Consider the following 25,794-nt stretch of genomic DNA (forward strand, 5'->3'; position numbering starts at 1 on the left):
CGTGTCCCTCGGCTGCCACCAGGGGGCAGGACCGGCCTGGCTGCCCCAGCCTGGCCCGGCTCTGGCCAGCAGCAAACTATTTAAATTGGGAGCCAGAGGGTGGGAGGTGGGATCAGGACTTGCCCTATAAAGTCCTTGTGCAGCGACCAGGGACCGAGCTGGAAGCCTAGGGCGAGGGGAGCACACGCTGGTGTCCGGGAGCCACACTGCCACGGGGGACGGTGCCACACGGGGAGGGGGCTGCAGCCGGGAGAGATCCCCCTGTCCGTGGTGCCCCGAACCGGGTGTGAAATTGACCATCCCGTGAGCATGGGCAGCTGCTGAGCCTGCCCTCCCAGCTGCGGCCCTTCCGACGGCGCCCGCGCCCTCCGCTCGGAGGCGGCGAGAGAGCGTGGAGAGCAGGGCTGGGCGCCGCGCGCCCGGGCGTGTTGGATTGGCTTTCCCGGAGGCTGCCGGCGCCTCGGTTCCTCTGGCCCGGGGCTTGGAATGCTGGGATCCGTCAAAATGGAATCGCACGACCTCTCCGAGTGGAACGCCTATTACAGCGAGCCCACAGAGGTACGTCCCGGCGGGGCACCTGTCCCCCCCCCCCCCCCCCCGCGCGCTTCTCGTAGCTGGACGGGGCCTCGCGACATCTTTTGGGGAAGGGGGAAATGGACGAGACCCACTGGGGAGGCGCGCAGGAGAAAAAAAAATCTAGGGACAGGGCAAGGAGGCCAGCTTGTGCCTGGAGCTGCCGCCATGCGGCTGGCTCTGGGGTGCGTGTGGCGCAGCCAAGAACGCCCCAGGCGGGTTCGGCCACTCGGGATATTCCAGGGTCCTTTCTGGTGCCACGTTGCGGGTGTTGGCCCTCAGCAAAGGTGTGGGGACCTGTTGGAAGGGCGCAGGGGATACCCTGGGGGAGACGGCAGGGGGAGGCTGGCTCGGTTCAGAGGGGAATACAGGGATCGGGAGGGGGGGGATGTGTGTGCCTGCGGGGTTTCCAGGCGTGACACCCCCGTCCTGCAGTCCCTCTGCCCAAGCAGAGAGGTGCGGTTTGCTTTCCCAGGAAATCCTCTTGAGGAATAGCGGGGAGAGGACAAAGTGGGGGGGGGGGGAGGCAGATGGAGCAGGACGCTTCTTCCATCTCATCTCTTGGCATCCACTTGGCCCAGCTCCCGCCCTGGGCTGTGACCCCCAGACCTGCTGAGAAACCCCAAGATTTCTGGGCCCCTTTTTCTCGGCAGCTGCACGCTCTGGATTCGAGGACCCCACGGTCCCCGGTCTTCATCCACTGGGCTGTGCGTTGACTTTCCTTGTCTAGCCTTGGCCTGTCTGCAAAGCACCCAGATATGGTGACGCCTTTCCCCAGCCCCATAGCTCCAAAGGGCCTGAGTCTGCTCCTTGCTGGGAGCCCCGAGCAGTGCCGGGCATAGCGGGGCTGACCTCCAGGGCAGGAGACAGAATCGGGCCCGGCAGCCCAGTGCAGGATTGGGCCCGGATCACCGGGGTCGTCCCTGCACCCGATGCAAAGCCCACGGCAGCCCACGGGCCAGCCCACCTCTCGAGCACGTTTGACTTTGCACACTTCCTGATCCGGCCGGGGGGCGAGCCGGAGGGGGGCGACCCGGAACGCTGCTCCCTTGCACCGGGGTACCTGCCCGCTCGGTGGGAGGGAGGCCGGACCATGCATGGGGCCAGTGTTGGGCAGGCAGGTCGGATTGACCCCGCCCGGGCGGCTCTCAGAACCAGGGACTGTAAACAGGCAGAACAATCCCCCCACACAGGGGGACCTCCGGGGAGGGGGGGAGATTGCACGCGAGAGAGCGAGAAATAGCCCCCGGGCTGTACGACAGCGGCGGCGTAATACACAAAGGAGGACTTGTGAGCAGATAGGTAGCTGGATGGGGGGGCGTGGGGATGGACGGATGGACACAGAGAGGCGGATGGGAGCACGGACGGATGGACAGGCAGGCTGCGTGGGGAAAGAGACAGGAAGGGCCCGTGGGAGGTTTGCCGCAGTGGGCATGTAAATGGCAGCAGGCAGCAATGAATCTATTAATCAATTCATCTCGCTCATGAGCAGCGAGCAGGTTACTATAAATCACCCGCAGCCAGGCCTTGCCCCTGGGCGAGCGGGGAAATGGGATCACATGCTGCACGCCGGGGAGGGGGCATCGCTGTGTCAGGCGGGGGCTGTCCTGTTGGGGGGGGTCTCTCCTAGCCCCTATCCCAGGGGGCTGGATGGAGGGGGCTGGTTGTGACGGCTGCCTCTGGGGTTCCCAGCTGGCATGGAGGGGCGACGCATCCAAGCTCTCGGGGGCTCACCCTCGGGCTGGTTCCCTGCCCCCTCCCATACGCAGAACCTGCCCCAGCCGGCTCGGTCTGGGGCAGTGCCGGGGGCCACTCCCGTCCGGGCAGGGCTGGGGCCGGCTCCCTGCTGCAGTGACGCCTGGCGGGAGGTGCTGTCCCCGGGGATCGCAGCCAGGTGCTCCCTTGGCAAACAGGCCGGGGGGGAGGGCTCCGCGCAGCAGCGAGAACAAACACGGAGCAGGTGACGGAGGGGAAGTGCCACCCAACAGCCATGCCGAGGCTGGAGCGACAGGGAACCCAGCCCGCCACCTGCCACGCAGATCAAGGGCCACATCTCTGTCTGGTGCAAAGCAGCATCGCTCCAGCTGGGGTCAGTCCCGAGAATCTGTGGGGCCAGACCCCAAAGCAGGAGTGAGTCCACAGAAGATAATGCAGGTTGGACCTCCCTGGTCCGGCACTCTGGGGACCGGGCTGGTCCCAGATGAGGATTTTGCACACAGCCCAATGGGGCCCTGATCTCGGTCACTGTGTGTCTGGGCGGCGCCCGGCCCGACGGGCCCTGATCTCGGTCACTGTGTGTCTGGGCGGCGCCTGGCCCGACGGGCCCTGATCTCGGTCACTGTGTGTCTGGGCGGCACCCGGCCCGACGGGGCCCTGATCTCGGTCACTGTGTGTCTGGGCGGCGCCCGGCCCGACGGGCCCTGATCTCGGTCACTGTGTGTCTGGGCGGCACCCGGCCCGACGGGGCCCTGATCTCGGTCACTGTGTGTCTGGGCGGCGCCCGGCCCGACGGGCCCTGATCTCGGTCACTGTGTGTCTGGGCGGCACCCGGCCCGACGGGGCCCTGATCTCGGTCACTGTGTGTCTGGGCGGCGCCCGGCCCGACGGGGCCCTGATCTCGGTCACTGTGTGTCTGGGCGGCGCCCGGCCCGACGGGCCCTGATCTCGGTCACTGTGTGTCTGGGCGGCGCCCGGCCCGACGGGCCCTGATCTCGGTCACTGTGTGTCTGGGCGGCGCCCGGCCCGACGGGCCCTGATCTCGGTCACTGTGTGTCTGGGCGCCCGGCCCGACGGGCCCTGATCTCGGTCACTGTGTGTCTGGGCAGCGCCCGGCCCGACGGGGCCCTGATCTCGGTCACTGTGTGTCTGGGCGGCGCCCGGCCCAATGGGGTTCTGCTCTTTGGTCCTTCAGCTAACCCCTGTTGCATTTTGCTGTCCTAGCCTGTGTCGCTCAGACAACGAAACGGGGTTTATTTGTCCAGATTTTGCCACATGGCATAGTAAGAAACAGGCACAAAATTGCAGGCAAATCCTGTCGCAGTGATCCTAGAATCACCGGCTCTGGTGGGATCGGGGCCCCATCAGGCCGGGCGCCGCCCAGACACACAGTGACCAAGATCAGGGCCCCATCGGGCCGGGCGCTGCCCAGACACACAGTGACCAAGATCAGGGCCCCATCGGGCCGGGCGCTGCCCAGACACACAGTGACTGAGATCAGGGCCCATTGGGCCAGGTGCCGCCCAGACACACAGTGACCGAGATCAGGGCCCCGTCGGGCCGGGCGCCGCCCAGACACACAGTGACCAAGATCAGGGCCCCGTCGGGCCGGGCGCCGCCCAGACACACAGTGACCGAGATCAGGGCCCCGTCGGGCCGGGCGCCGCCCAGACACACAGTGACCGAGATCAGGGCCCGTCGGGCCGGGCGCCGCCCAGACACACAGTGACCGAGATCAGGGCCCCGTCGGGCCGGGCGCCGCCCAGACACACAGTGACCGAGATCAGGGCCCGTCGGGCCGGGCGCCGCCCAGACACACAGTGACCGAGATCAGGGCCCCGTCGGGCCGGGCGCCGCCCAGACACACAGTGACCGAGATCAGGGCCCGTCGGGCCGGGCGCCGCCCAGACACACAGTGACCGAGATCAGGGCCCCATCGGGCCGGGCGCCGCCCAGACACACAGTGACCGAGATCAGGGCCCCGTCGGGCCGGGCGCCGCCCAGACACACAGTGACCGAGATCAGGGCCCCATCGGGCCGGGCGCCGCCCAGACACACAGTGACCGAGATCAGGGCCCGTCGGGCCGGGTGCCGCCCAGACACACAGTGACCGAGATCAGGGCCCGTCGGGCCGGGTGCCGCCCAGACACACAGTGACCGAGATCAGGGCCCCGTCGGGCCGGGCGCCGCCCAGACACACAGTGACCGAGATCAGGGCCCGTCGGGCCGGGCGCCGCCCAGACACACAGTGACCGAGATCAGGGCCCGTCGGGCCGGGCGCCTCCCAGACACACAGTGACTGAGATCGGGGCCCCGTCGGGCCGGGTGCCGCCCAGACACACAGTGACCGAGATCAGGGCCCATTGGGCCAGGTGCCGCCCAGACACACAGTGACTGAGATCGGGGCCCCACGGCCCTCGGTAAATAGCTCTGAGAGTAATTCCCCGCACTGTGAAAATGTATTTTCCACCTTACTCCCAGTCGGAATTTGCGTAGCTACAGCCATGAGCCGTAGCATATTGTTAGCCCTTGGTCGGTGTGATGTAGTGGGGGGCTGTCCCCTCTGGTGGGACATTCACTGGTCGCTATGCTTGGGCTGTGGGTGACCCCTACTGGCCTGCGTCTGTAAGCACGGCCCAGCAGGGGGCGCTCTGAGGGCCCTCATGTCAGGCAGACAATGGCCGGACAGGTTCTCCCCTGACCAGGAAGGGGTTGGAACAAAGGCAGGGTGTGGCTTGGAGAAGGGGTAGCCCGGGTGTGGGGAACCATGGAGGAAGGAATCTAAGCCGAGAGCTGGGGGTTCAGGGGCCTGTGTGCCCTACCCCAAGGGGTCTAAGGCTGCCCGCCCTGACGCCTATGTCCACATCGCGCCTAAGCTGTGCTGTATTGCTGAGAAGCAATAAACCTTCCCCATTCTACTGGCTGGCGGATTCACATCTTGCTGCGGATGGGGGTGCAGGGTCGGGGGGCTCCCTGAAGTGCCGTCACAGTTGGCTAGATGGGAGGGGGACCAGAAGTTCTGTGGGACGTGATGGGTTCCCTGAATCAGACCCCTCAGCTCCCCTGTGGCCTGCTGAGAGCTTTCCAAGTGTCACCCCCAGGCGTTCGCCACGGTGCCGCTTTCCTGGGCAGCCAAAAGGCGCCCGGGTGAGTGATCAGCTGAGGAGGGGCCGTCGATAGTGGCTGTGAGTCCCAGCTCGAGTGAGTCGCACAGTGAGGGGCCGTCCGGGCTCGGGAGTGGGCCACAGGAGCGGCCTCTTTCATCTCCGTGGGTCGCACGATTGTCGTCACCCAGGCGGTCTCCCAGGGCAGGGGAGTGAAGCGGGTGTACCTAGACTGTGCAGGTGTGGTGACGCATCCGTAGCCGCGCTGTGATTGGCTGCAGAGGGTGCGTACGGCTCTCCCAGCCAGTTGTGTGTGCTCAGCGCACACCGCCCTCCACCCGCCCTGGCTTTCCGTGTGTCACGTTGGTAACGCCCGGAGAAAACAAACGACGTGGCCGAAAACCAGCCGAATCTGGCGACCCTGCGCGTGGGGAACAGCAAACAAAACATCTAGTGGGCCATGGGCAGAACCCCAATGGGACGCAGGTCACCCGTCTCCGGAGTAGCACCTCTGGGCTAACGCACGCTTCAAGCTCAGTACTGGAATAAATCCCAGGTGTGCCATGAAATGAAACGGCCCAAATTATTGAGTCATGATTATTAAGCAAGCAACTGCTAGTCCCCTGGCGTTAGAGGGCCTGAAATCAGGGTCTCTCTGCAGTGCAGTCTGGTTTTCTCCTCTCTGCACCCCAGTCCTGGAACAGAGGTGGTCACAAACAGCGCACCAGCCCCCTTTCTGCACCGGCATCAGGGAACCAGCCATGCAGAATTGCCTCCACTTGGCCTTCTTGCGATAGAGCCTCGCTGTTTGCAAGTGCCTCCCCGGAACGAACCCCCGTAAAAAGCGTAACAAGGCTGCCTTGGCAAAGGCCGAGAAAGAGCGTGCGTGGCCGGGGTTAGCGGCACCGTCTAGTGACTCGGGCTGCGGCGTGATCACCCCAGGCCCCTCGCACAGAGCCCATTCGAACAGCTGGACGTCCCCGGGGCTGATGAGACACCCTGGACTCACTGCGTTACCCCGACTCGGGCACGTCCCTTTCCTGCCCTTGGGAGAAGCACCGATGGTTTTTGGTTTGGGGATAGATTTGGAGGGGCCGAGGCTCCTCTTGGGCTAGACTGATTTCACCCAAGCCTGTTTCCATGCCCTAAAAGCGGTGTCCAGAGAAGGTTTTTTTTGGGGGGGGGTTACACTGAACAATTTCCCAGGTAGCAGCTTGCGACTGACCAGTATTGGCCCTGGGGAGGGGTGGCTTTTGGAGATGTTTGTGGTCTGGTCTAGAGAAGTTACCGTGGTTAGAGGGGGAGAGGGCAGGATGCCTGGATTGTGATCCCTGCTCTAGGGTGCTGTGAGCGGTCGGGGAGGGTGGGGGGAACAGCAGGGGGCAGGCCAGCTGGGTTCCATCGCTGGCCAGAACAGAGGGAGCGCCATGGAGTGGTTACAGCAGGGACAAGGGAGGATCTGTCCCTGGCGCTGCCTAGCAGCATGACCGGGGGAGCGTGGTGGCTCGCTGTCTCTGTAAGCTGGACAGCTGGGAGGCGACAGCGTGCGCTGGTGCTTTGAGATCCTGCAGGGCAGGGGCCGCTGGATTTGCTTTGGGCCTGTCTGCGCCAGTGCCCAGAACAGTGTTCCAGCCAATGGTGCGGCGCACGGGCCCAGCCCGCTACACGATGGGAAAAGCTGCTCAAACAAACCACGTCACCTAGGTGGGGAGCGTGCCGTGGCCTGTCTCCCTCTCTCCCTTCTTCCTTCTTGCTTTCACTCAGTGCTGCCTGTGCGAGCTATTGCCTTCCGCACAGTGTCCCCGCCAGAACACAGGTGCTGGGTATCCAGCGTCCAAGCCCGACGACTCAGGCCGGGTGAGGCTGGTTTATTCTGTATTTATTGGTAAATGCTTTCTGCTTCAAGAATGGAAACTGGCAGCTGAAACACCTGGGACTCATAGCTGGGGCATATCTGCATATCTCCACCGGCATCAATGGGCCAGATCCCAGTTGGGTCAATGGGCCATAGCTCCATTGGAGTCAATAGGCCCAGATCTCAGTTGGGTCAATGGGCCGTAGCTCCATTGGAGTCAATGGGCCAGATCCCAGTTGGTGTCAATGGGCCGTAGCTCCACTGGAGTCAATAGGCCCAGATCTCAGTTGGGTCAATGGGCCGTAGCTCCATTGGAGTCACTGGGCCAGATCCCAGTTGGTGTCAATGGGCCGTAGCTCCATTAGAGTCAATGGGACCGGATCCCAATTGGATCAATGGAACATAGCTCCATTGGAGTCAATGAGGCCAGATCTCAGTTGGGTCAATGGGCCATAGCTCCATTGGAGTCAATGGGGCCAGATCCCAGTTGGTGTCAATGGGCCATAGCTCCATTGGAGTCAATGAGGCCAGATCTCAGTTGGGTCAATGGGCCGTAGCTCCATTGAAGTCAAGGGGGCCAGATCCCAGCTGGGGTCAATGGGCCGAAGCTCCATTGAAGTCAAGGGGGCCAGATCCCAGTTGGTGTCAATGGGCCGTAGCTCCATTAGAGTCAATGGGGCCAGATCCCAGTTGGTGTCAATGGGCCATAGCTCCATTGGAGTCAATGGGGCCAGATCCCAGTTGGTGTCAATGGGCCATAGCTCCATTGGAGTCAATGAGGCCAGATCTCAGTTGGGTCAATGGGCCGTAGCTCCACTGGAGTCAAGGGGGGCAGATCCCAGCTGGGGTCAATGGGCTGTAGCTCCATTGGAGTCAATGGGCCAGATCCCAGCTGGGGTCAATGGGCTGTAGCTCCATTGGAGTCAATGGGCCAGATCCCAGCTGGGGTCAATGGGCCAGACCCAAGCTGATGTCAAAGGGCCGTAGCTCCACTGGCGTCTACAGGGCTAATTCCCTAAGGGATGTAAATCAAGGTCTCTCCAGTTGAGTCAATGGGCCAGACCCTCCAGTGGGGTAAACAAGCTCCCTGACAACAAAGGAGCAATCCTGATTTACACCAGCGGATCTGCACTGGATGTGCAGGGAAAGGAATTTCCTTTCCAGCAGGGCTGCATTTGTTCGTAGAAAGAGCCAAATTGGGGTGCGAAGGGCAGCTCGGGGAGGGGGGGGGGGGCTCTGGGACGGGGCATCAGAATCACAAGACAGGCTTAGAAAGGGTGAGATTTCAAAGCCGATCGCGTCCAGGCAGTGTTCCCTGGAAACTGGGCACTCAGGAGAGAGTCCAGTGCTGCCCAGTTCATTAGAAGAGCGCCCCCCGCTAGGGTCGTGTTTCTGCGGGTGGTGCCCATTCTACGGGTGGCTCAGTGCGTATAATAAAATTTGTCCCGCACATGGATGGAAGCGATTAGAGGGAGCGTTGCTCCCAGGGCTCCTTTCATTTCCCACTTGGCTTCGGAGCCTCTGGGCATCACCTTTTCAAGCATGTCTTAGCAACCAACTGAAAACCTAAAGGGAGGTGGAGAGTCCCGCTCGTTCCCAGGACTCCGGGAGCAGGGGCTTTCAGGAACACCCCAGTTGTCTCAAGATCAGGAGATCTGGCGCTGCTGCGCGCCAGCAGGGTCTGAGGGCTCTGGGACAGGAGTCCCAAATGCATTAGGGAATCCCGGAAACCCGCGGGAAAGGCAGCTGGCCTTCCTTTTGCAACACGGGGCATTTCTCCCCCTGGGGCGGCCGAGAAAAACTCGGCACCTGCACCCAGGGTCAGCCGCAATGCTTAGGAACCGGCAGGCCAAGGAAAGATGCCGACGGGCGTTGTGCGTGTGGAACACCTCGTGAGGAGCGGAGGCCTGCCTCCCGACTGGCCGCGCAATGGAATTCTGGCCCACGAACGCCGGGGTTCTATTTGTGACTATGGAAGGGGAGTGGGGTCTAGTGGTTAGCGTAGGGAACACCTGGGTTTTGTCCCCAGCTGTGGGAGAGGAGTGGGGTCTAGTGGTCAGCACAGAGAGGGGCACACCAGGGTCCTATGCCTCGATTTGTCACTGATCAGTGCTGTGACTCTGGACTGGCCACTTCGTGCCTCAGTTTCCCCAGCTGGCTTCCTGCTGCCATGAAGGATCGGAGGCCTGGAGCGGGGTGTGAAGCGACTCGTCCTGATCCCCCAGTGTCTTTCTCCTAGCTCAGGAAGTCTCCTACTGCAGGATATCACTCAGCCAGTCCCTTCCCAGCCTGCAGTCCCCCGCCCCAGCCCCCTGGCTCCAGGCCTGGCACAGTGGCCTAATTGCTTCATGGCCAGGGCTCTCCCCGGCTCTGGGCGTTGGGCATGGTCACGGAAGACAAAGCAGGGAGCCTTGGGATGGAGCCTGGGGCCGGTTGACTGGTCTGATTCCCTAAGAGCTCCGGGAGCCACACGCCAAAGGAGCCTGTTCCGGGATGTTTCCTTCTAGGAGTCTGGGGCTTGCTGGGGGCAGGCAATTTCCTGCAGAAAGAGGAACGGGTCCTGGGGCCAGCGCTCAGGGAACTGACGGGGGAAGGGCCCTGAGGTTCCTCCCAGCTCAGGGGCCTCTAGGCACTGAAGCTAAATCCCACACAGGCAAAATCCCCAGTGGCCCTTCTAAGAGCCCAGGAGTTTGTCCTATTGAAAGGGTGTTTAATGTTAAGTGTGTGGAGCGGTGAGATCGGGGCCTGTCGGGCCGGGCGCCGCCCAGACACACAGTGACCGAGATCAGGGCCCGTCGGGCCGGGCGCCCAGACACACAGTGACCGAGATCAGGGCCCGTCGGGCCGGGCGCCGCCCAGACACACAGTGACCGAGATCAGGGCCCGTCGGGCCGGGCGCCGCCCAGACACACAGTGACCGAGATCAGGGCCCCGTCGGGCCGGGCGCCGCCCAGACACACAGTGACCGAGATCAGGGCCCCGTCGGGCCGGGTGCCGCCCAGACACACAGTGACCGAGATCAGGGCCCCGTCGGGCCGGGCGCCGCCCAGACACACAGTGACCGAGATCAGGGCCCCGTCGGGCCGGGTGCCGCCCAGACACACAGTGACAGAGATCAGGGCCCGTCGGGCCGGGTGCCGCCCAGACACACAGTGACTGAGATCAGGGCCTGTCGGGCCGGGCGCCGCCCAGACACACAGTGACCGAGATCAGGGCCTGTCGGGCCGGGCGCCGCCCAGACACACAGTGACCGAGATCAGGGCCCGTCGGGCCGGGCGCCCCCCAGACACACAGTGACCGAGATCAGGGCCCGTCGGGCCGGGTGCCGCCCAGACACACAGTGACCGAGATCAGGGCCCGTCGGGCCGGGCGCCCCCCAGACACACAGTGACCGAGATCAGGGCCCCGTCGGGCCGGGCGCCCAGACACACAGTGACCGAGATCAGGGCCTGTCGGGCCGGGCGCTGCCCAGACACACAGTGACCGAGATCAGGGCCCCGTCGGGCCGGGCGCCGCCCAGACACACAGTGACCGAGATCGGGGCCCGTCGGGCCGGGCGCCCAGACACACAGTGACCGAGATCAGGGCCCGTCGGGCCGGGCGCCTCCCAGACACACAGTGACCGAGATCAGGGCCCCGTCGGGCCGGGCGCCGCCCAGACACACAGTGACCGAGATCAGGGCCCGTCGGGCCGGGCGCCCAGACACACAGTGACCGAGATCAGGGCCCCGTCGGGCCGGGCGCCCAGACACACAGCGACCGAGATCAGGGCCCCGTCGGGCTGGGCGCCCAGACACACAGTGACCGAGATCAGGGCCCCATCGGGCCGGGCGCCGCCCAGACAAACAGTGACCAAGATCAGGGCCCCGTCGGGCCGGGCGCCGCCCAGACACACAGCGACCGAGATCAGGGCCTGTCGGGCCGGGTGCCGCCCAGACACACAGTGACCGAGATCAGGGCCCCGTCGGGCCGGGTGCTGCCCAGACACACAGTGACCGAGATCAGGGCCCGTCGGGCCGGGCGCCGCCCAGACACACAGTGACCGAGATCAGGGCCCGTCGGGCCGGGCGCCGCCCAGACACACAGTGACCGAGATCAGGACCCGTCGGGCCGGGCGCCCAGACACACAGTGACCGAGATCAGGGCCCCGTCGGGCCGGGTGCTGCCCAGACACACAGTGACCGAGATCAGGGCCCGTCGGGCCGGGCGCCGCCCAGACATAACTCTTCCCTAAAGCTGCTACACTCGCACATGGTGAACCTCCAAGGTCACACCGGGAATCGGTCGCTGGGCTGAGAACTGATGGCCGAGCTGCCAGGCTCCGCTTCCTCCCCGCCGCACCATCCTCCCTCCTCCTCCATCGGTCCCTTAGAACAGAGATGGGGATTGACCCAGTGAGCACGCCCCCAGGATTGGCCCCCCTGGCTGTCAGTCCAATGGGGACAACCCGGTCGCCACGGGTCCCCTGCATGTTAATTAGGCAGTGGGGGGGTGGGAGAAAAAATAGGAGACCCCCTCCAAAGGTGTGGAGCTGAGGGCCTGGGTGCAGGCCAGTGCTGACAGCTCTCCAGAACCATGGGAATTGTTGGCCTGTTCGTTAAAGCTCCTGCATCTGGAGTCCCGTGAATATGGGGGACTCTCCCTTCTGGTTTTAAAATCCACATCTGGCCCACGTGGGTGTGCCGGAGGGGGTGAGGGGCTTCCTGGGGGCCCCAAAGCCAGATGCCTGACATGCAGCCCCTCCCTAAGCGGTGAAGTTTGGAAGAAAATCTCATGATTTTTAAGCCAGCCCTGGGAGTTTTAGGCCTTGGGCCAACTGCGGCCCCTAAACGAAGCCTCTTCCGTTGTCACAGGGCTCCGCCGGGCATGAGGTCTGTGCCTGGGGAATTGGAATGAGCCCAGTGGCCAGCCGGGGGCGCTCTTCTCGGGGCATGGGTTCCCGTCTCTGCCTTGTGAGCGTGGCTTGTGGGGGAGGGTAAAGATTCTTCTGCAATTTAGGGGAGGGCCGGGGGAGAACCCCGGTGCCCTGGCTGCCCCCTCCCCCTCTCCCCGCTTGCGATAGAGCCGATGCCAATGTCCAAGGCTGCGGGGTGAGAATGGCTCCGGTGTTTGCCTTGCGCAATCGCCCTGTTTGGAAAGGATTTGGGGCCGCCCGGGCTGCGAGAGGCACCAAATTCCTCTGCAGCTGCAGGGGCTGCAGGTCCAGCCACACGGCTCTGCCCGGCCGCCCAGCCGCCGACACGCGTGTTGTGTGTGCGTGGCGCCACGTGGGCAGGCCCGGGCGAGTGACACGCACCGCCCACGGGACACCCACAGCCGGAGGTTTGCTGCTGAGCAGGGAGCAGGGTGCCTGGGAACAGAACAATAATAACGTAGCAGAAGATTAGAGATGATCTGCCTGTATGTCCGTCCGTCCCCACACCCACCTTTCATCTTTCTGTCCGTCCGTCCATCCCCACACCCACCTTTCATCTTTCTGTCCGTCCGTCCATCCCCACACCCACCTTTCATCTTTCTGTCCGTCCGTCCATCCCCACACCCACCTTTCATCTTTCTGTCCATCCATCCATCCCCACACCCACCTGTCATCTGTCCGTCCATCCATCCCCACACCCACCTTTCATGTCTGTCCGTCCTTCCATCCCCACACCCACCTTTCATCTTTCTGTCCGTCCTTCCATCCCCACACCCACCTTTCATCTTTCTGTCCGTCCGTCCGTCCCCACACCCACCTTTCATCTTTCTGTCCGTCCGTCCGTCCCCACACCCACCTTTCATCTTTCTGTCCGTCCATCCCCACACCCACCTGTCATCTTTCTGTCCGTCCATCCATCCCCACACCCAGCTTTCATGTCTGTCCGTCCATCCATCCCCACACCCACCTGTCATCTTTCTGTCCGTCCATCCATCCCCACACCCACCTGTCATCTGTCCGTCCGTCCGTCCCCACACCCACCTTTCATCTTTCTGTCCGTCCATCCGTCCCCACCTTTCATCTTTCTGTCCGTCCGTCCGTCCCCACACCCACCTTTCATGTCTGTCCGTCCGTCCGTTCCCACACCCACCTTTCATCTTTCTGTCCGTCCATCTATCCCCACACCCACCTGTCATCTGTCCGTCCATCCATCCCCACACCCACCTTTTGTCTGTCTGTCCGTCCATCCATCCCCACACCCACCTTTTGTCTGTCTGTCCGTCCATCCATCCCCATACCCACCTCTCACCTGTCTGTCCGTCCATCCATCCATCCCCATACTCACCTTTCATCTGTCTGTCCATCCATCCATCCATCCATCCATCTTATACACACCTTTCATCTGCCCGTCTGTCCATCCATCCCCATTCATTCCCTTAACCTGTCTCTCTGTCTAACCCTCCTTCCATTCCCAAATACACCTTTCATCTGTCCGTCCATCTGCCCATCCATCCACACACCCCCTTTCTAGCTGTCTGTCTGTCTGCCAGGTCTGAATGAGCGCTCCCCTGACAGCTAGCTGGAAGAGACTGTGTTTACAGACACAGTTTGCTCCTGCTTTGCTTACACACCCCGCAGACGCAGTGGTGTCAGAGTGACCACCTTTGGCTGCTGCGAGGTCCGAATTACAGTAGCGCTGACTGCAGGGGTAGGGAAACGTGGTGTAATCATGATGGGAATACAGAGAAGCAGAACTGGTGCTTAATCTGTCCCAAACGGGGGCTGCCTCCGTTTAAAGAACCTCATTCATCCAGAGGCTCGGAGGGGGGAGCCCTGTGAAGGGAAGAGAAGTGGGGGCCAATGTTCCCTCTACGCTTTTCCATCCATGTGCGGAATAAATTTTGTCACGTGCACCAAGGTGTGTGCGTCACCAGTAGAAACACACGGCACTGGCTCTGGGCACTGTGGGCACCCTGCTGATCAGCTGGGCGGCACTGGAATCTCTCCTGGACACCCGCACAAGCACCCAGCTTACAGGGAACACTGGTGCGGGCAGGTATCTCAACCGGGAGGCAGCAAACCCTTCCCAGAGGTCCTCCCTAGAGTGAGCTACATGTTTCTCCGCCACCCCACCCTCTACCCTCTGCGTTCAGAAAATAGCCTCACGCGAAGCCTCCTCGTTGTGTGAAATGCCAGCAGAGAGGGGCGGCGAGCGAGTGCCTGAGCGGCAGCGCAAGGGGTGGTGGGTGAATTTCCCCGTTACTGGGCGGGGGCTCGAGCCGGTTCTGTGCTGGCCGGAGGGAGAGGGACCCCTGGATACTGAACCCGGCCCAGGTGGCTGCTGGCTGCAGCTGGCAGAAGGGTTCTAGTAGCATAGACTGGAGAACCTAGCTGAAAACGCCTCTGCGCCGACTTTTCCCAGGCATACAAAGACCACCAGGGCTCCCTGCTCCGGTCCACTCGTCTGCCCCCTGGGAATGACACGGGCCCGGCTGAATGATTCGGGGCTGACGCAAGGCCGGAGAGATAAGCGCTGAATAGCAATCAGCAGAAAGGAAACCGGGGGGGAGGGGGAGGGGTCAGTATTTACATTGAAGATCCTGGCAGCAAATAAAATGCCATCTGGCTCCATAGGCTCTTTAAGTCTCCTCGCAGCCCTGCCACTCACAACGTGCCTCAGTTTCCCTTCTGTAGAAGGGAGCTAATTACGTTAGCCAGAGGGCATCGGAAGGGTGACTCGGTTAATATTTGCAGAGCTCTCAGTCTGGCTTCACGCACAAACCTCACACGCAAGACCCCGCTGGCTTCCCAGCCCTGTTGCTATCGCCTTGTGCGACCTTGGGCCAGGCCCTGAAACTGCCTGGGCCTTGGCTCCCTCCCTCCATTCAGACAAGGATCCTGCTTTCGTCTGCTCAGACACTGGGGTCTTTGGGGAGAGACCATCTCCATGTCTGTCAATGAGCAGGACAGCCCGTATTGTGTGTGTGGGCAGCGCCCAGCCCGACGGGGCCCTGATCTCGGTCACTGTGTGTCTGGGCGGCGCCCGGCCCGACGGGGCCCTGATCTCGGTCACTGTGTGTCTGGGCGGCGCCCGGCCCGACGGGCCCTGATCTCAGTCACTGTGTGTCTGGGCAGCGCCCGGCCCGACGGGGCCCTGATCTCGGTCACTGTGTGTCTGGGCGCCCGGCCCGACGGGCCCTGATCTCGGTCACTGTGTGTCTGGGCAGCGCCCGGCCCCACGGGCCCTGATCTCGGTCACTGTGTGTCTGGGCGGCGCCCGGCCCGACGGGCCCTGATCTCAGTCGCTGTGTGTCTGGGCGGCGCCCGGCCCGACGGGGCCCTGATCTCGGTCACTGTGTGTCTGGGCAGCGCCCAGCCCAACGGGGCCCTGATCTCGGTCACTGTGTGTCTGGGTGGCACCCGGCCCAACGGGGCCCTGATCTCGGTCACTGTGTGTCTGGGTGGCACCCGGCCCAACGGGGCCCTGATCTCGGTCACTGTGTGTCTGGGCGGCGCCCGGCCCGACGGGCCCTGATCTCGGTCACTGTGTGTCTGGGCGGCGCCCAGCCCGACGGGCCCTGATCTCGGTCACTGTGTGTCTGGGCGGCGCCCGGCCCGACGGGCCCTGATCTCGGTCACTGTGTGTCTGGGCGGCGCCCGGCCCGACGGGGCCCTGATCTCGGTCACTGTGTGTCTGGGCGGCGCCCGGCCCGACGGGGCCCTGATCTCGGTCACTGTGAGTCTGGGCGGCGCCCGGCCCGACGGGCCCTGATCTCGGTCACTGTGTGTCTGGGCGGCGCCCGGCCCGACGGGCCCTGATCTCGGTCACTGTGTGTCTGGGCGGCGCCCGGCCCGACGGGGCCCTGATCTCGGTCACTGTGTGTCTGGGCGGCGCCCGGCCCGACGGGGCCCTGATCTCGGTCACTGTGTGTCTGGGCGGCGCCCGGCCCGACGGGGCCCTGATCTCGGTCACTGTGTGTCTGGGCCGCGCCCGGCCCGACGGGCCCTGATCTCGGTCACTGTGTGTCTGGGCAGCACCCGGCCCAACGGGGCCCTGATCTCGGTCACCGTGTGTCTTTGTCTTCTATTTCGTCCTCCTGATGCACCAGGCACTGGCCACTGTCGGTCGACAGGATACTGAGGTAGAAGGACCTTTGGTCTGACCCGGTCTGGCCATTCTGATTTTCTTATATCCGGCTGAACTGTATCTTTCCCCTGCTGTAACCCACTAGCTCCCCTTCCCTTCCCGAGCTGAAAGCGCCCTGGAGTCCTGGCTGGGTCTCTCTCTCTCCCCAGAGTTAGTAACAAACTAAGAATAGACATTAACATTTTAAGGCCAACCAGTGTCCCTTGAGTAACTTGCCACGTGATGTCAGAATACGTCAGTGTTAGAGCTGAGTGGGTATTTATTTCATTTGCTTTCTTTGATATAGGAATTAAATACAGTGCTCCTGCTGGCTGCTAAGTTGTCTGCCAAAAAAGCAGCGTTTCCAATGCCTTAGTAGCCCTGGGATGGAGATGATGTGGGGGAGGGGAGGGGGGGCGGAAGGAACTGGTTGCCCCCCACATTTGGTGCTTGGCTTGCACTGAGCATGCTCAGTAACACTGCTGAAGCCACTGTCCTCACTCCCCTCCCTGTGCCCCATCACAGCATGCACAGGTCATACCCCCCCATCAAAATCTGAACCAGTGCCCCAGCGTGGATACAAAATTTGAGCCGCAGATACCCTCACTGCCGTGCGTGGATGCAGAGACCTGCGGATTTGCAGGGCTCCACTCGTCTGGAATCCTGTGAGCCACCTACGTGTCCCACGTTTAAGAAGGTCAAATGCATGGGAGGCCGGTAATGCAGGCAAGGGAAGGCAGAGCCTTCCCAAAAGTGCCTACACGTTGGGGAGTGCTGGGACCTTAGCGCAGCTGCCCGGCTTCCCCGGCCACAAGCAGGTGGCCAGGAAGGATTGGGCTGGGGGTGGGTGGAGCCTGGCTCCGGGGATGGGCGGGGCTTGGCACCAGGGGCGGGCCTCAGATGGAAGGGGCGGGGCTGGGACTTGCCTTCCCTGGCTGTGTCTTCACCCGCCACCAATGATCCACCGAATGGAGAAGCTACTTGTCTTGCTGGTGAGATGTCTGATTCTTCTCTGTAAACACATCAGCGGGATTAGCTGCAGGGTGGGGGAGGGCGGGACGCCACGTGGCCGATCTGCGATTTGGTACAGCAGATATCCCCATCGGCTGGTGGTGGGGCGCTGAGTTATTTCCCAGGGGTCTGGCAGGTGGGTCACACTCACAAGTTGCTGGTTTAACAGATTGGGGGTCAGGATGGAGATTTTCCCCAGGTCAGATTGGCAGAGTCCCGGGGCAGCGGGCAACGCTCCCTCTAACCTTTTTCCATCCACATGCCGATTTTTTTTCCATCCGCGTGCGGAATAAATTTTGTTCTGTGCACCAAGGCCTGTGTGGATGTGCACCACCAGTAGAAACAAACCGAGCTGTGGGTGCGCTGCTCATCAGCTGGGCAGCATTGGAATCTCTCCTGAGCAGCTGCACAAGCTTACAAGGAACATTGGAGATGGGGGCGGGGTGACACCTTGTTTTGCAGCATGGGGCGTGGGGTCCCTTGTAGGCTTAAACTAGAGCAAATGGTGGATGTGCTGTAACTTGAACTCTTTAAACTATGACTGGAGGATGGGTAGGGGTCTAGTGCAGGAACGGGTGTGGGAGATTTGGCAGTCTGCGACATGCAGGGGTCCCTTCTGGCTTTAAAGTCCGAATTGGTGAGTCTTTTAAAGGGCAAAACACCTCTGAAAATCAGTTCCAGGACTTGGCTAATGCCCAAAGCCACCCTAACAAAGCCATGTACGCAGCTCAGTACGTTCACGCTCCCCTGCAACAACGACACAGCCTGCCTACCGACTTCCATTCCTACCGTCCTAGAATCCTACAACTGGCAGAGACCGCGAGAGGTCATCGAATCCAGTCCCCTGCCCTCACGGCAGGACCAAGCACTGTCTAGATCAGGGGTTCCCAAGCTTTTCGGCATCACGCCCCCCTTCTTGATTTTTGAACAAACTCTCACGCCCCCCTCGTCAAAAAAAAAGCAGCAAATCTTGATGGGGGGAGGCTAGCTTGCTTCATGCCCCCCCCCGGAATTTCTTCACAGCCCCCAGTGGGGCACGCCCCCCAGTTTGGGAACCCATGATGTAGTTCATCCCTGACAGGTGTCTGTCCAACCTGCTCTTAGGTATCTCCGGTGAATGGAGATTCCACAACCCCCCCTAGAAAATTTAGTCCAGTGTTTCACCACCCTGACAGGTAGGAAGTTTTTCCTAATGTCCAACCTCAGCCTCCCTTGCTGCAGTTTAAGCCCATTGCTTCTTGTCCTATCCAAAGAGAACCATTTTTCTCCCTCCTCCTTGTGACACCCTTTTAGATGCTTGGAAATGTCTATCCTGTCCCCTCTCCGTTTTCTCTTTTCCAAACTAAACAAGCCCAATTCTTTCAGCCTCTCCTCTGAGGTCACATGCTAGCATGTGTCTGGAAATCCAAATGGAGATCAGAAGGAGACGTTATTCCCAGCAATGCGCACGCAGACCGTTTTACTCCGAGTCTCGCAACGGTCTCTGGTTTTCTAAAAATCCCAGCCCCCAGAGTCAGGGGTATTGAGCGAGGCTTTCAGCTTTGGTTCAACAACGTAAATATCTGGATTCCGTCTGGTCCAGCGGGAGAGTGATTTTGGGGGGTGACCGTCCAGATGAGTTTTGAATGCTGTGTTCTCCCACTCGTGGAACTTAGTGAGGGAGCATTCATGGCTGCCACGTTGCACCCCAGAGGTGGCCGCAGGAGACCTTGGCACGGGGATCTGTGGTGACGGAGCCTGCGGCGTGGAAGATGTTGAATTTGGATAGAAAAAGGGGGGGTACGCTAATGCATGAGTTCCCAAACTGGGGGGCATGCCCCCCTGGAGGGGCGTGAAGAAATTCCAGGGGGGGCGCGAGGCGACCCAGCCGCCCCATTAATCTCCCCTCCTCCCCCAAGTTTTGCTGCTATTTTTGTTTCTCGTCCCTGGTCAGTTCCTTTTTTTCCCCCCCAACAAGTATTGCTGCTATTTTTTGGGGGGGGGAGGCATGAGGGTTTCCCAAAAATCAAAATGGGGGCGTGATGCTGAAAAGTTTGGGAACCACTGTGCTAATGGATGTTTGGTGTGACAAGGAGCCGAAAGGTTCAACTTGTCATCGCAAAACCAACATGCCCCCAACCTGTTGTAACCCAGCTCCGATTCTTGCTTCCTGGGAGCTGTAGTTAGTTTCTTCCAGTCCTAATCTCCATTTAGGGGAAATCACCTCAGCTGGACTACACCTCCCATGGTGCAACACAGCCAGTAAGTCCCATGATGCAGACATGGTCCCTCATCCTGATGGGTGGCCATAGTGCATCATGGGAGATGTAGTCTGACTAGAGAGTCTTGCCTATAGAGGAGAATGGGGAGCATAAAGCATCTGAACTACAACTCCCATGTGGCTCACAAGTCACATTTCCAAATCAAGTTTGCAGCTGAAAAAACTGTTCTGCTTGACTCCACCCGCCCTTAAAGTGAGCACAGGTTGAGCAGCTGTTTCCTGTAGAATATCCCCCTCTAACTTGTCCCAGTTGCCTCCTAGATTTACTCTTTGCTCCAGGGCCATCTCTTTGTGATGGAGAAGCAACCCAGTTTTGCTCTTAGCTCCATCCCACTGACACGACGTCTTTTACCAGGGCCAAGCGGGTTCCAAACATGGGCTGCTCCAATCTGGTAGCTTTTCACGCCACTTTGCACCCAGGCCAGTGAGAGAACAGGGTGCCCTGGAGCAAGCCCTCCTGGTTAAAGCATAAGACGGGGGTCTGTTGTGACCCACCTGCTTCCTTGGATGCTTCCGTGAATATTTCCCACCAGCCCACTCCGTGCCTCAGTTTCCCTACCCTGGAAATGGGACTAGTGACTCCCGCTTCACAAGGAGGGCTAATTAGATAGCACAGGAGGGCTGGAAGAGCCCTGGGAATTTTGGATGACAGTTTCAAAGGTGTGAGAGCGTTTGGGGGCACAGGGGTGGGGCGTCGATTTGGGAAGTTTCAGGGCTCTGGCTTGTGTCGGGCGGAAAGGCACGTTGGATTCTGCTAGAACGAGGCTCCCAGGGAAAAGCAACACTGCCAGGAAGGCGAAGGGGCCGCGGCCACACGAGGGGCTGTGCTGCTTTCACTGCTCTGTGTCTAAACCGGCGCCATCCCAAGGGCTCACACACAGGGCCCGGCCACCCCTTCGGCCACGCAGGCAGCTGCAGCTGCCTCACCTCAGTCCCTTCAGACCTCCACGTTCCCGGAGCCCTGCTCTGGATTCCTGGTGACGTGTCAATGTCAAATAGCTCTGTTTGAACAAGGGCTTCTTCCTCTCAGCTCATCTGTCTGTCTGTCTATCTTTCCCCATACACACCCACATCTATCTGTCTGTCTGTCTATCTTTCCCCGTACACACCCACATCTATCTGTCTGTCTGTCTATCTTTCCCCGTACACACCCTCATCTATCTGTCTGTCTGTCTATCTTTCCCCGTACACACATCTATCTGTCTGTCTATCCATCGATCTATCCCCATCCATAGTCTTATCTATCTCTCTATCTATCTGTCTGTCTGTCTATCTATCCCCATACACACCCTCATCTGTCTGTCTGTCTATCTTTCCCCATACACACCCACATCTATCTGTCTGTCTATCTATCCCCATACACACCCACATCTATCTGTCTGTCTATCTTTCCCCGTACACACATCTATCTGTCTGTCTGTCTATCTATCCCCATACACACCCTCATCTATCTGTCTGTCTATCTTTCCCCGTACACACATCTATCTGTCTGTCTGTCTATCTATCCCCATACACACCCACATCTATCTTTCTGTCTATCTTTCCCCGTACACACATCTATCTGTCTGTCTATCTTTCCCCGTACACACATCTATCTGTCTGTCTATCCATCGATCTATCCCCATCCATAGTCTTATCTATCTCTCTATCCTCTCTATCTATCTGTCTGTCTATCTATCCCCATACACACCCACATCTATCTGTCTGTCTGTCTATCTATCCCCATACACACCCTCATCTATCTGTCTGTCTATCTATCTATCCCCATACACACCCTCATCTATCTGTCTGTCTATCTTTCCCCGTACACACATCTCTCTGTCTGTCTATCTTTCCCCGTACACACATCTCTCTGTCTGTCTATCTTTCCCCGTACACACATCTATCTGTCTGTCTATCCATCGATCTATCCCCATCCATAGTCTTATCTATCTCTCTATCTATCTGTCTGTCTGTTTATCCCCATACACACCCTCATCTATCTGTCTGTCTATCTTTCCCCGTACACACATCTATCTGTCTGTCTATCCATCGATCTATCCCCATCCATAGTCTTATCTATCTCTCTATCTATCTATCTGTCTGTCTGTTTATCCCCATACACACACTCATCTATCTGTCTGTCTGTCTATCTATCCCCATACACATCCTTTTAAAGTTTTCCGTTAAAAGCATTTTTGGAAAAGTGCGTCTAGATTGGTAGGATGCTTTTCCGCAAAAGCACTTTTTGTAGAAAAGCGTTCGTGGCCAATCTAGACGCGGTTTTCCGCAAAAAAGCCCCGATCGCCTTTTTCGCGATCAGGGCTTTTTTGCGGAAAACAGTACTATGCTGTCTACACTGGCCCTTTTGCGCAAAAGTCTTTCGGAAAAAGACTTTTGCCCAAACGGGAGCAGCATAGTATTTCCAGAAAAGCACTGACAATCTTACATAAGATGGTCAGTGCTTTTCCGGAAATTCAAGCGGCCAGTGCAGACAGCTGGCAAGTTTTTCCGGAAAAGCAGATGATTTTCCGGAAAAACTTGCCGGTCTAGACACAGCCAAACTGTCTGTCTGTCTATCCCCATACACACTCTCATCTATCTATCTGTCTGTCTGTCCCCATATCCCCCCTCCCGTGTCTCTCTCATTGCTATAAGGCTGCTGTCAGGTGACAGGGCCCCACAACCTTTACAGAGCAGAGAGCCCCTCCCGGGCTATTTCCTGGCTGCATTTGCTTTCTCCAAAACCTTCGAGGCTGATTCCTGCCCCCGCCAAGTCAGCAGCTGGCTTTCCACATGCCCCTGAGCTGTTCACCCCCAGACAATGCCTTGGCTACCCCGAGCTTTCCAGCAGAGGGTCTCAGAGCGGCAGAGAGGGATTTCTCCTCCGTATCCAGCACTCGCGAGACTGACCCAGTGCCTGCGTCCAGCTCTGGGGGGTGCGTTTTCAAAGGGAGGCTGGCAAATTGGTGAGGGCGCAAGAAAAGCCACAAAACAAAGCAGGGGCTGGGGAAAAGGCGACAGATGGGAAGAGTCCGGGCTGGGGAGGTGACCTGGGAGGCTGGACTTGACCTTTTCTCAACAGACCTAGGAGTCTATGGTTCTGTGACTTGATCAGTGTCTAAGTATCATCCTGGAGAGAAAACACCAGGCCCTGAAACCCTGTAAGAAAGGCAGAACCAACTGGAAATCGGGTCCTTGTATTGGTGACCGACTGTGGGGACACACTGACTGGGAAGAGGTGGGTTTTCCGGGCTTGGTGTCTCGGAGAGCAGCCTGCAGGCTTTCCTGGAAGACATTTCAGGCAAACATACGTGGTCGGGCTCAGTTCAGGAGCGACTGGGAGATCACAGGGCTGGCTGTGGCAGGCTGAGCTTTCTTCCTGGGTTGGGAGCCTAATCGAACCCCTATCGGGATCGATGGCAGCTTTTCCAGGCTTGCAGCCAGGCCCCGGGAGAGCAGAACTTAGCAACGCTCAACAACCCAGGCAGCAAACACGCGGCGTGAGCGAGCGAGGTGGCACCAACCGCATTGCGTGGCAGCCGGGCAGCGCTCGTAAAGGAGGCTCAGCAGGCCTTTCCATTACACCCTATCTAGAGTAAATAGCAGGCGTCCTTCTTACACCTGATTCTAGTTGGTCTGGTCTTAAGCTGTTTGTTTAATACGCTCGGCTTTAAAGGTGACCCGAGAAGGGGACAAAACACTGGGCATGTGGCCTTCCTGTTCCTCCGGCCGTGGAGAAGGAGAAGGAGCCGGTTGGCTCAGGATGTAAAAGAAGGCGCTTTTTCACATGAGAACTGGCAGTCTTGGGAGCGGAGGGGCTGGATTCAGCTTCTTGGGCCGGCGGGGACCCTGGTGTAAATCTGGAGTCACTCCTGACGTCAAGGGAAGAAGGCCCGGGTTCTGATTGCAGCTTCCACGGGCGTAACTCTGGAATGACTCCACTGACGTCCGTAGTATTAGAACCAGATTTTGGCCTGGTGTAACTGGACTGAATCCAGATTCGCTCCAGTTTAGAGAAGATCAGAAAACAGCCCTCTATCTGCACACCCTCCCTGGTACAACGCCTCCCTTTGGGGGCAAATCCAGCCCTTGATTACACTGGTGCAAATTAGGAGTGACTCCTTTGTGTCCACACTGCCCCTCGTGTGGCTGAGAGCAGAAGCCAGCCCTTGGGGTGTGAGTTATCGCCTCACATAACCAACCCCCGGGAGTAGGTCACTCCGGGGCTAGGCTGAAGCAAGACCCCCCTGTGCGTGGCTAACCCTGTCCCTTGGCTCCCCCTAGGTCTATCCGTCCGTGAGCACCATGACCTCCACCCTGGGGCCGATGAACACCATCAACTCCTACATGACGCTCAACTCGCTCAGTTCCCCCAGCTCCATCAACATGAGCTACCCCAGCGGAGGCCTCAACAGCCCTTCCCTCCCCGGGCTGAGCAGCCCCACCAGCTCCATGGGCCTGCCCACCGTGACGTCGCCTGTCAGCCCGGTGCTGACGCCGCTGGGGGCTCAGGCGCCCACCCTCAGCTCCCTGGCGCCCTACCCGAACATGAGCCAGTCCTTGGCCCCCCTGGGGTACCCCGCCTCAGGCATCAGCCGGCCCAAGGAGGTCAACAAATCGTACCGGCGCACGCTGACCCACGCCAAGCCCCCCTACTCCTACATCTCCCTCATCACCATGGCCATCCAGCAGGCCCCCAGCAAGATGCTGACCCTCAACGAGATCTACCAGTGGATCATGGACCTCTTCCCGTATTACCGGGAGAACCAGCAACGTTGGCAGAACAGCATCCGCCACTCGCTCTCCTTCAACGACTGCTTCGTCAAGGTGGCCCGCTCCCCGGACAAGCCGGGCAAGGGCTCCTACTGGGCCCTGCACCCCAACTCCGGCAACATGTTCGAGAACGGCTGCTACCTGCGGCGCCAGAAGCGCTTCAAGCTGGAAGACAAGGCCAAGAAGCCCAACGCCAAGCCGTCCGGCGCCCAGGAGCCGGCTCCCAAACACCCTGAGCGGCTCCAGGAAGGCCAGAGCCCCAACCCAGCTTCGGAAGGGGCCGAGTCGGGCCACTCCGACGCCTCCCACGGCTCTGAGGAGCACAGGGGCCTTGTCCAGTTGGACTGCTCTGGCGTGCAAGGCTCCTCCCCGGCCCCCAAGGCCTCCCCCCTCGCCCAGCCCATGAATAGCCACTACTTCCCCCCCTCCATCGCCAGCCTGGACCTCCCGAACGACCTCAAAATGGACCCTCAGTACAATTTCAATCACCCCTTCTCCATCACCAACCTGATGTCCTCAGAGCAGAGCCACAAGATTGACCTGAAGGCCTACGAGCAGGCCGTGGCCTACAGCGGCTACGGCTCCCCGCCTGCGCCGGACGGCAAACACGCCTACGAGACGGCCACTTCGCTCAGCGAAACCGGCTCCTACTACCAGAGCCTGTACAGCCGCTCTCTGCTCAACGCCTCGTAACGGCCACCTGGGGAGACCAGGGACGAGAGGCGGATGCCGTTTCCCCACCTACTCCCCCCTCCCTGATGATAAGATGTTCCCTTCTGTCATCCGCCGTGTGCCACGGGAGGGAAGAAACGGGAGGGAAGAAACGGGAGGGCCAGGAGTTCCTTGTGTCGGTGTGGAAAAGGCCCTCACCCATCTCCCCTCCGCACCGCCCCCTCACCAAAACTTCCAAGGTAGCAGGGCAAAGTTTCTCCCCAAAGCAACAGCTGGGGGGGGGGAGGTACACACATTCTACAGCCCCCCTCGTCCTGGCCACTTCCTGGGGGTACGTCCAGCCCCGGCTCAAACTCCGAATCTGGGAGCAGCCTAGGGCGCGTGGAAAGTCTCTGCCGAAATGTTACAGTCCCCCACAGCTTTTTGGGGACCCCCAGGGCTTTTCGGGGACCCCCGGAGCTTGGAGAGCCACACACGGCAGGATTCCACTGTTACAGTCAAGGGGTTTCGTTGGGACGGGGTCAAAACGGGCCCCCCGAGTGTGAAGCTGTGGGTGGGGAATTTGTTCTACGATGTTTTCGTTGTTTGTAAATGGCTTTATATTTAAATATTTGCTTTGGAAAAGGGATTGATAGAGTCGGTTTTAATATATCGTACTTTAGAGAGAGATGTGTTTGTGGATGGCTGGTTTTAAGAGTGTCTTTCCTTTTTCGGGAGGGGTGTGCGCGATGATTAAAAACAACACTCTGGAAGAGTAGAGCGAAAATTGGAGTTTCTGTCCTGCAGGAAACTCCAAGGCTGTGTCTA

The 25,794-nt window shown here is 60.0% G+C and overlaps 1 protein-coding gene across 1 annotated transcript; it reads left to right on the forward strand.

The window, feature by feature from the left end:
• Nucleotides 1-112: 112 nt before the first annotated feature.
• Nucleotides 113-25,399, forward strand: FOXA3 (forkhead box A3). The gene is made up of 2 exons (XM_075915556.2): nt 113-558; nt 23,827-25,399. The coding sequence occupies exons 1-2, from the start codon at nt 487-489 to the stop codon at nt 25,006-25,008; spliced, it is 1,254 nt and encodes a 417-aa protein (XP_075771671.2). The 5' UTR covers nt 113-486; the 3' UTR covers nt 25,009-25,399.
• Nucleotides 25,400-25,794: the final 395 nt, after the last annotated feature.

This window comes from Pelodiscus sinensis, chromosome 18 (assembly GCF_052426305.1).
Source record: "Pelodiscus sinensis isolate ZL-2025 chromosome 18, ASM5242630v1, whole genome shotgun sequence".
In the NCBI taxonomy this organism is placed as follows: domain Eukaryota; kingdom Metazoa; phylum Chordata; order Testudines; family Trionychidae; genus Pelodiscus; species Pelodiscus sinensis.